This window comes from Triticum aestivum, chromosome 7B (genome assembly GCF_018294505.1).
Source record: "Triticum aestivum cultivar Chinese Spring chromosome 7B, IWGSC CS RefSeq v2.1, whole genome shotgun sequence".
In the NCBI taxonomy this organism is placed as follows: Eukaryota; Viridiplantae; Streptophyta; class Magnoliopsida; order Poales; family Poaceae; genus Triticum; species Triticum aestivum.
In genome coordinates, this window is record NC_057813.1 from 740,962,783 (window position 1) to 740,973,973 (window position 11,191).

Below are 11,191 nucleotides of genomic sequence, written 5' to 3' on the forward strand. Positions count from 1 at the left end.
CACTTTATAATGAGATAGCCACACCCGTATTGGGTGTCGTTCAGTTTCCCACGAACATAACGTTTTACAATCCTGAGAGGCCATCCAAGGGAGTCTGTTGTAGGCTGATGCCGTTTTTCCCCTCTCTAACTAAACCTAAAGTGGCGAAGTTACTAGCATGTCGCCATGTCCTTGCACTAGAGAAGGAAGTTGGGGTCTAGACGATCGTCTTGGAGATGGACTGAAAGATGGTTGTGAGCAAGCTCAACTCTGAAGGGAAGGACGGAGGGAATAGTAAGTGTATATTTGTTTCTAAATATGAAAATATTACTATTAAATACTAATATACCAAAGATATAAGAATATTAAATACTAGTATACCAAAGATATACCTACATATAAGAATATTTAATAGTAGTATACCGAAGATATTCTACAGTTAAATTCTAATAACTCTGTTCCAAAATATAAGAATATTACTATACAATACTATTAGCTGTTTTCAAATAATTAGAAATAGAGATAATATTCTTTTGTAGTGATATATCTTTATTCCTCATTAAATATAAGAATATTACTAGTATTAAATACTAGAATCCCAAAGATATATCTAATAGTATACCAAAGATATACAACAATTAAATAATATTACATATGTTCCAAAATATAAGAATGTTACTACTACCTCCGTCTGGAAATAGTTGTCATCAAAATGAATAAAGGAGGCTGTATCTAGATGTATTTTAGTTCTAGATACATCCCTTTCTATTTGTTTTGATCACAAGTATTTTCGGATGGAGGGAGTATTAAATACTGTCACAACTATTCTTATATTTAGTAACAGAGATAATAGTATTTAATAGTAGTATATCATTTTTCCTAAATACTCCCTCCGTACCAAAATTCATGTCTTATATTTGTCTAGATACGGATGTATCTGACACTAAAATGTAACTAGATACATCCGTATTTAGACAAATCAAAGACAAAAATTTTGGGATGGTGGGAGTATAAGAATATTACTATTAAATACTAGTATACAAATATATATTTAATAGTATACCAAAATATAAGAATATTTAATAGAAATATACCAAAGATATGCTACTATTAATTGCTGGTATTAAATAAATAAATCTGTAGATTAACACGCGATCCCCACCTTGGCCTGTGCCTTCCGTTTCAGTTCATAAAAGGCAACACATGCTTCTCCTCCTCGCTCACATTCTTCTCATCCCGCTCTCCTCAACCAACTCCGCGCGTCTGCTCGACCGATCCACCGCGATGTCTAGCTCCGACGTCAGTGCCATGCCCGCAGCCAACCACGAGGGGCACAGCCTAGCGGGCCCCGCCCCGCCCCCTGCGCCGGTGGTTCACAAGCGCAAGCCCGGGAGACCCCAGGAGAAAAGCCCGCCCCCAGCGGCCACCAGAGAGGAGCTGGAATCCAGGGAGTCCCGGGAAGGACCCTTGAAGGTGCTTGCGCTCCCGGCGCCAGGGGCCCGGCGTGCTTATGTTGTCTCGGATGACAAGATGGTGAGCCGCGCTCGCGCCCCCACACGGCGTGTAAGCGCGGTATCCGACGACAAGATGGTGAGCCGCGCTCGCCCCCCCCCCCCCCCTCTGCTACTAGTGATTTGAAGTTAACCGGTGCCTAATGAGCTGGAGTTATTGACAATCTTTAATCTAGTCATGTGAATTAGTGCTAGTGCTTAATGAACTACCTGATGTGTATGTGCAAGAATTACGTGCTGGGCATATGTCCTTGGACTTTCTAATCGCTGCGATCTCATCTGGCAGATGGACAGGAACGAGATAACGCCGGTGGTTCGCAGGCGCAAGCCCGGGAGACCCCAGGAGAAAAGCCCGCCCCCAGCGGCCACCAGAGAGGAGCTGGAATCCCGGGAGTCCCGGGAAGGCCCCTTGAAGGTGCTTGCACTCCCGGCGCCAGGGGCCCCGCGTACTCACGCTGTCTCCGGCGACAAGATGATGAGACGCGCTCGCGCCCCCACCCGGCATGCAAACACTGTCTCCGACGACAAGATGGTGAGCCGCGCTCGCGCCCCCACCCTGCATGCAAACCATGTCTCCGATGACAAGATGGTGAGCCGCACTCGCTTCCCCCTCTCCTACTAGTGATTTGAAGTTAACCGGTGCCTAATGATTTGAAGTTACTGCATGTGAATTGTACTGTAGCTTACTGAATTACCTGATGTGTATGTGCATGAACTACGTGGTGTGTATATGTCCTTGGATTTTCTAATCGCTGCGGTCTCGTCTGGCAGATGGACAAGAACGAGATGGCGCCGGTCCAGGGGGTGCCGCGCATGCGAGGGAGCATCGCGTCGTCAAGTGCGGTTGGTAAGTATACTTTATGCTGCTTTTTTTGTCAACATCGTCTCCGTGCAGGCTACACTGGCAAACAAGCTGCTTAACTCTTGTGCATGCTGGTTTTTCGTCATCACTAGTATACTGGTATTGGACTGAAGCTTGTTAGCTCTGTCCATGCTGGGTCTTTTTTTTCATTATTAGTATTGTTATATATTAGCTGAAGCTGCACATGTTTTCTTTCCATTGACGTTGGTGCGGGCGGTGCTACGCGTCAGTCGGCCGAGGGATGGACGCCTTACTCACCTGATTTTAATCAAGTCCCACCTAGGTGTAGTTTGTTTTGTCACTAGCTGTGTATACATAGGCGAGCTCCAGCACTATGTTGCAGCGTGGAAAACATATGAACTGTAATAAGAAACATGCAATGGCTAGAAATATCTCCACATATTTTTTCAGCACGTTTTAGGTGTCAACGAATTTAGTCGGATCGCCAGCCATCGAATTGACATATGGAGCATTGGATCACACTACACGGCAGCAGAGAGAATGGAAACCGTGTTCCTCCATAGCCTCCACAATACATGTGTATCCACCACCCCTCCCACATCGTCGCAACAGACAATTACGTCGGCCCCTTGCAACACCTGGCTTTGGTACCCTAGAGATCCCTGATATCGCTTGGATATCCTTCAAGTATTATTACAATGCGCCAACGAGGCGTCGTCCTTGCAACATTGTCTTACAGACAATGTAGTTGATGCCACCACCACCATCACCCATTTACACATGGGCCGTGGCATGTGGCACTGTTCGTGGGATAAAACACACCCCGCGAGAATATGCGGTTGCACCACTATGATCTGTGCATCTTAGGAATTGTTGTGACTGCCCCTGCAAAACTAGCGATGATACGACCATCGCCCTGCAACATCGGCCATAGTTGTAGCACATATGAGAAGACGGATGCCGCACCTAACAACACATTATGTGTTTTTTGCACCATATGAAAGCACTGCCTTGCAACATCGGCTATCAGGGTGCTGCACCGACAAACACACTCATGACCTTGAGATGTCGTATGCCTTGGCCGATGTAGCATAGTGCTCCTCTTTCAGCATATAGCGATGGCTTGTAGCATTGATGGTCGGAGAGTCGCAACATCACTGAGTGGCAGTGCTAGCCCAACTCATTGTCATAGAGAAAGGGGCATAAAGGATGGGTGTGCACGTGGTGGAAATAAAGTGAATGGATATGGTGAAGAGAGAGGAAGACTAACAGGGGCATCCGGCGCTAGAGCGATCTGACTGATTTACCCCTGAAACCAGCCTGTTGAATATAATTCAATTTTCTTTTCAGAGACCTCGTAAAAACGTCGCAACATGCGAGCATGTCTATACAAAAAATTGTAGATATACAACGCATACTCATTAGCTTCAACAAATAAGTGAAAAAACACAATGTATATAGGCCTGAACCGATGGATCATCAGCATGCATCTACCAGATCTTCCTAGGTTACGCCCAACCGTGAGTCGTTCAATTGGGTCACACATCACTACCCAATCAACCACCAACTTAGTTGTTCCTCTCGTCTCCTCTACCCACCCTTCGCAACATACACCCATGATTCTCAGCAATAGACCAACATGGAGGCGACAATGGTGTCCATGATAGGCTAGTCAAAAGCACACCGGTGATCAACCTTACAACACTAAACAGAACATTGCAACATGAGGTAACCCCAACTTTGTAGCACTGGTGCACCATTTTCAACCACCTTGTAGCAATGAAAAGTTCACTGACCAATAGCATTGCTGCACCAAGTTACTGGCTTCCAGCACTGAACACACGGGCTTGCAGCACCGCGATGATCGATGGTCGGCCTTTCAACAATATTAGTTAACATTGCACACCTCGTCTCCATTTTTATGTACATACACATGAGTGAGATTGGAACATCAGTAACGTATCAACATTACCAAACATGAAGACAATAAATTTGTTTCTCCAAGCATAGACGTTACTGAATAAGCGTGCAACTGCACATCCACCACATGAGCCATAATTTTTTAGCTCTGTGACAACAGCTTATAGTTGCAAAAGAGCTGACGATGATGGTTTAGAATGTATATGATCAAAATAGATTAAATGGAGGGGAGGATGGACTACCTATGTTGAATCGGACTAGCCGCAAGGTCACAAGTGCCTTGTCTAAATAGCCAAAAAGACAAAAGGAGGCCTCCTGGATTCTCCATCCTGAAGCTAAGCATAACTCCAACTCCAGACACGCTAGGGGGCTACTAAAGGTGCAATACGCTAGGGATGTCTTCTGGGTGGGAAGCCCGGTAGCAGGCTTGCCTTAGGGCCCAAGAGGCCAACTGGAGGATCGGTGCAGTAGGGCAGCTCAGGAGCCTAGATAAGGACTGTGGGAGCATCTTGGCAGGCAAGCTAAGATGGCAGTGGTATGAGATCTGATGGATTCCTTGTAAACCTAGCCCGCGCCACCTATATAAGGAGGGGCTCGGGGTTGTCATTCACATATACTCTCATAGACTATACTCTCTGTAGCATTATACTTCATCTCCACTCTAAACCCCTCGCACAAGGTGCTCCACCATGAATAAAAATCAAATACAGGATGTTGGGCATTACCTCTCACCGAGGGTCCGAACCTAGGTAAAAACCTTTGTGCGGACTACCTTGTCGTGTATCCCCACAAGTTCACCACCCTACTATGGGTACTCACGGTTTTCCATACTATCACATAGTTAAGTTCTAAAACATTTTCTTTGGGGAGTTGAAGCAACTCATGGTGTAAGTAGGTGTTGCTTGAAGCACTGATTCTACTAGCACCTCCTTTCCCTCCTTTGAGATACCTTGTCCTTCCAATCCAACCACTTTGCCATTTGAGCTTTCTTTAATATGTTTAAAATTTCCTTCCTTTGACCTACCCACCACGGTTGGGACCCCAAATAATGCTCGCTCAATGCCTTAGGATCTGTGCAAAGATATTAACAACAACTTAGTCCTCCTATTTGCCTCACTTCCCAAAGAATGTTGAAGCTTTTAGAAAATTTCCCATTTGTCCCGAGGCCCACTCGTAGTCAAATAGGATATATTTAAGGTTACAAAGTTGCCATTTGACGGTTGAAGAAATACTATACTATCATCTGCAGAAATAAGATGGGCTACATGGGGGTTAGTGCTCCCAAAAGATATACCATTGATCTCTTTATCTTTGAGCACTCATGAGAAAGGCCAAAAAACTCGCAACATAGAAATAAGAAAATAGGGAGACCATCGGTCTCCTTGCCAGAGCCCTCTTCATAGTATAAAAAATACATAACACACTCCTTTCAATTTGATAGAAAACCTGGCCGGGGTACCACACATCATAATCATCAAGATCAACCTATCTGAGAAACCAAGTGCCCTCATCATCAGATCGAGGAAAATCCAAACCACCCTCTTATAGGCCTTCATCATGTATAGTTTAATTGCGAACATTGGATTTTTCTATTTCTTGAACGAACATACTTTGCTCCTGCGTGATCATTATGGATATGACAACCTTCAATCTCTTTGCTAGGCCTTTGAAGCAATCTGACTGAGCGTGTTCAATAAGTTGATTGATCCCATTTGAGGAAGTATCTCCATTGAGGTAATTTTGGGGATTAGGACTAGAACCATATCACTAAAGTTTGGTCAAATAACTCCATTAAAAGAATCACCTATTACTATGCGTACATCATTTTTTAGAAATAACTAGTGAAATTGGTAAACATAAGTGAGAGGTTGTCTAGCCCCTGCGCTCTTGCCAGTCAAATTTAGAATAGTGCATTCTCAATTTCTTCATCCATCACGTCCGTGTTCACCCTCTCCTCCATATCACTAGTCACACAGGGTCGGATGTGAGCTAAGATGTTGTCAGCATCAACAGAGGCTTCTGAAGAAAACAACTAAGCATAGAAATCGGCCGAAATCTTCCCCATCTCATTGTCAATAGTACAACTCGTGCCATCCGCCCTCATGTTTTGATCGTCTTCCTTGAGAAATTCCAGTTGGGAACATTGCATACACATTATTTGTTCCTGTGCACGAACCACATGAAGCTACGCTTCAATCTCGCTGGTCTTCAGCAAGGATGTCTGGATCCCAATGCGCTACCCTTTCCATCGAAGCTGGACCTTGTGCCTAGTAATCTGACAACATACAAGACAAAATATAGAGCCACTTCAATGTTTCATATCATTGGTGACATTGTTACGCTTCCTGTAGAGCTCACTCTGGCCGAAATTGTTATCACATGCACACTATCATGTCTACATGGGCATCCACCTCTCCTCAAACGTTAATGCCCTCTTCTTACTTTTGGTAATGACTAGGTTTTCTAGCGATCTATTAACGAGCAAACCATGGTATGGTCCTCCATGACAACATGTTCAATGGGTGTATCCTACAATGAATGCACGAATTCATCATTGCATGGACCCCTGTCCACATGTACATAAACGATCTCATCCCGCTCCCTCTTATTGTCCCAAGTGTACATGTTGCTACTAAAACAAAGTTTTGAAACACTATTATTGGCTACACTCTCCCTAATGCGCTCCATTTGTGTGAAACTCCTCAAGTAATCTCCTAGTTGTTGTGATTAAAAGAATTCTTTGTTGAGGTATCATTGTAACAGATAAATGTATTATTAGGATCCAATCTCTCGGAGCCTCCCTTAGCTACACAAATTTTCATCAATCTCTCTTCCTATCCAGTAGCTTTAGGTGATAATCATTGTGACGCCTTTGGTGGTCACCATCACGTTGCCTTGTCTTATGAACAAAAGTGCCTCGTCTGCGTTGCTCTGAGGTAGATGGGTCATCTTTCCCAATGGCCTTGCACCCTTTCCCATATAGATTTTTTTATGTCTTGCTTACTTTCATGCTCCTTCCTCAGGTCCCACTTGCTTTTTAGATTTAAATCATCCCTTAGTTCACAATCATGTCACATTTCTTGCCTGAATTGGTCCTCCCTACACTTCATCTTAGGCAGTTACCCTGTACAAGACCATCTCGAGGATCCTCGCTAGAGAGAGAGTCCACAGAGGGTGTATAATCAGTGTATGACCTGCACGTAAATGGACGGGCATGCAACGCTACATGACCCCTGCGCCCATAGACGCCCTTGCTTGACCTAGTGCTCCCAAAACTAAAGTTCCTGCTTTCTTTCACCGGCCTCTACTTAGTTTTTGTCTATGAGGAGCCATGTCCAAGTGATGCCCTCAACCATTCACCCAACTGGGGTGAGGAATCATTTTGTGGTTCAAATCATCTGTCAACATGTGCTAGTCTGTCGTAGTCAATCCAAAAGAGAGGTATCTTCTCAAATTGAAAATCAAACAAGGTCCCCTCATCTTTTGCTGAAGAGTGGAGAAAGAAGCCTTAGACTAGTGAAAGAAATCTATCTCTAAATCTGAGATGGTTCCCCCATAAATCCATCGTTCTTAACATCACTCTTTACCACGCCACCAAGACAATTCCCAAGAGCATTCCTAAAAGTATATGATCATTTATATAGGGGAGGATCTGTAATTATCACCCATGGCTCCGTCATACAAAACATTATCTTCGATGACCTAGTTTTTTCATCATAATCCTTCAAAACTATCACATTAAAACCAAATTGCCACATTCAATTATATAGAGCGTGCTTCTAGACTCCTTTGTTATGGAATCTAAAGAAGAAGATACTATTTCTAATGTGACTTACTTGGACTTCCTAATAGTGTCACATGTATGTTGCGTAGCCCTAGCAAACACGTTGATGTTGATTTGCTGGAGTGAGCATGCCTTTCCAACCACTGACCACCGATAGGCCTCGGTCGGTCTGGAATCCTGATTCTCAAGCATGAGATCTATTAGTTCCTTTTGTTGTTAACTTCAGGGCTCCTTGTTAATTTGGTTGAGAGATTAGCTGCCTCCCCTGAAGCATTTCCATCTGTCAGGGACTTTGAAGGTTCTCATCTTAATGATCCTTGGTCGCCCTGTTCACTTGAGCTGTCGATTTACGCCACGCCTTCTCTCCCATAGTCGCGCAAAGGAGTGGAAGCACCAAGACCAATCAATGTAGGAGTATAGAGTGTCATCACCTCATAGATGAATAGAAACCTAACCCTAGCACTACTTGTCGGTCGCCTATAATCGCCCTTAGCATTTCTTTTCATGTTGGGCCCGCCATAAGGTATTTATACGTTCGCTTCCATTGGTACTTTTTTTTGCACTGGAGCCTTTCTGCTACATTTGCCTTTCTACGAAGGATGTCTTATCCAAATCATATAGTCTCCTCTATCTATAGGAAGCGAGGACATTAGCTCTTCTTTTTTTTCAAGGCAAATACACTTGCTAGTGTTCAAGCGACATCGAAAGAAGTCTTGTCACATGTGAAGACGACGCTAAGAGTGTGACACATATAGGTGCCAACTTGAAGAATAATGCAAATTTCAGTAAATATGAATAGCTCCTGGGGGAACGAGCGCATAAAGGAATCAGCCACCATAAATGGATCATTTCCAAAGAAACAAAGTCACAAAGAGAGAGACAAGACATTAGCTTCTTTATGGGGAACACATATATTTAAATGTTGCCTTGCTCTCTGATTATTAACAAGAAATATTTTGTACTAATATATTATGTGTAAATCTTGATAGATATGGAATGTATTTTGGTCAGTATGTTTTAAGGAATCATATTAGTTTTTGGTATGTAGAAATTAAAAGAAGTTCATGTGCCTTCAAGGCATGTCAAGGTGTGTTGTTCCACCTCAAAATTGGTTCATACTAAATGGTTATTCTCCCTACATATAGCCCCAATTCTCATGCTCTCTCACTCTCTCTCTCTATTTTATATTCCAGACTACTATATAAAGCCTAACTGGTGAAGGTCCAGAAACACCCAGCAGTGACGGGTTCAACTCCCATTAGTAGTCTATACTTAGTGGAGGAGAAACAAGCCACTTACAGGCACGAGCCCGCCAATGGTGAATAAATCAGAAAAGAAAATCAGGCCATGGCCAGTCCAAATCCAGCACCTGCCAACAATGTGTAGTCTCCACTACTCGAACCTACTTTTCCTCAGTGCGTGACATCATGTGATGTTTGGAGAATCCATAGAGTTGGGGATCCGAATATAAAAAACAACAATGGGGAGTGGCTTGAAGAATAGGAGCCAAGAAGCCGGACGGAGAAGGCCTCCACCATACTGCACCATTGGCCGATACTGACCTGTATGGTGCAAGGACCAAGGCAGAACTGAACACCGTCATCATCTAGGTTGCAAAGGAAGTTGGACCACTGTGTTGCTTCTCTCGGACAAACTCAATGATTTCATGCAGTTGGCACCCATGCCACATTCCATAGAGATAACAACATTGAGGAGGAGGAGGGACAACGCAAGGTTTCTTCCTCATAGGAATTAGTTTCGAGGAAGTGGGGGGACGATATGGCATGATGAGCAGTTAACAAGGGAAGTTTGCATGACTGTGGAGGACAAAGCATTAAGACAAGTGTGCTAGTAGCTAGATAAGGGATGAATGATAGCAGGAAGGAATAATGAGCTTACTGGGTGAGGCTACTATTTTTTAAGTTGCGACCTACTGATCATAACAACAATTGATCGTAACAACGTACCATTGATGATTTAGGGTATTGATTTAGTAACTGTTAGGATGTGACTACGGCTTGTAAGTGGTGGGTTGTATATTACTAACAAGTAGCATGTTTAGCCTCAATATTGTCCTCTGTCACTCGTAACAACGTGCCATTGACGGACCACATATTGGGCCCGTCACTACTACCTTTTTCAAACAAAAATAGAATTTTAGTTATAGTCAGATTCACAACAATCCCGCCGGCCATTAGTGTTAAGTAGCATTGCTGACCGGTTTTTTGAACCACCACTTTTGATCGATAACTAGGCGAGAACTCTAGTGTAGTGCACATTTGTTTGGTTGAGAATTTTTAGTGTTTTTATGTGCACAAAGACATATCGTTCAACCCTAACATGTTCTCTTTAGGTGGGGTCGAGAGTGAAGGACTGGCGAGCTTGGAAGCAGGGGAAATGGCACCTCGAGGGGTTCAGGTCTCCATGATCAATAACCACAATTTTGATCTGAATGAGCTGCCGACTGAGCATGAGTAGCTCAAGAAGGAGTAGTCACCCGTGGAGCAAGAGTAGCCCCCTATGGCACAACATGAGCTTTAATATTCACAATGGTTGGAGGCTACTCAAATCCCACTTGTGTGAGCAAAAATAACTCTTGGCCCAAAGTATAGCCCTGTTAGAAATTATCGAAACAATATCCTTATCCCAAGGACGATTGTAAAGCTTATGTGGAACTTTTCAATTTCTTGCTTCCTATTTTTTGGTGATTGACTGACGCTATTACTAAACTTGAGGGAAGGACTTGGTATACTGCCTCATGATCAACGTGTCACCTGGAATGGCTTTTCTATTCATTTCCCATGATGGTTTTGATATGTAGATTGTTTGAACAAGCATTTATTCATTCGGTAAAGCTTTGTGAAACATCAACGGTGGAGCTAGGTCTCTCGTCATGTGAAATGATAGTAGGTCAAGAAGTGTGTTGGATCATGAGATAACATATTTTCTAAGTTGTTAATCATGTGTGTTAACACCATGGGTAGTATGAGAGAAGGTCAACATGCATGTTTGGGTCTGAAATGACCTCATGACCAAAAAGGGAGAGAAACATGGCTAATAGGAATACGAACAATATGGAAGTTACTTGTTGCATGGATGTTAACTGTGGTTATGAAACCACACAAGATGTCAGAGGACCCGCATCCTTACATATCAAGGTTGACTTCACATGCC

The 11,191-nt window shown here is 43.4% G+C and overlaps 1 protein-coding gene across 1 annotated transcript; it reads left to right on the top strand.

Moving 5' to 3' along the window:
* Positions 1-1,263: 1,263 nt before the first annotated feature.
* On the top strand, positions 1,264-10,709 carry LOC123158694 (uncharacterized). The gene is made up of 4 exons (XM_044576590.1): positions 1,264-1,512; positions 1,777-2,079; positions 2,262-2,337; positions 10,371-10,709. The coding sequence occupies exons 1-4, from the start codon at positions 1,264-1,266 to the stop codon at positions 10,493-10,495; spliced, it is 753 nt and encodes a 250-aa protein (XP_044432525.1). The 3' UTR covers positions 10,496-10,709.
* Positions 10,710-11,191: the final 482 nt, after the last annotated feature.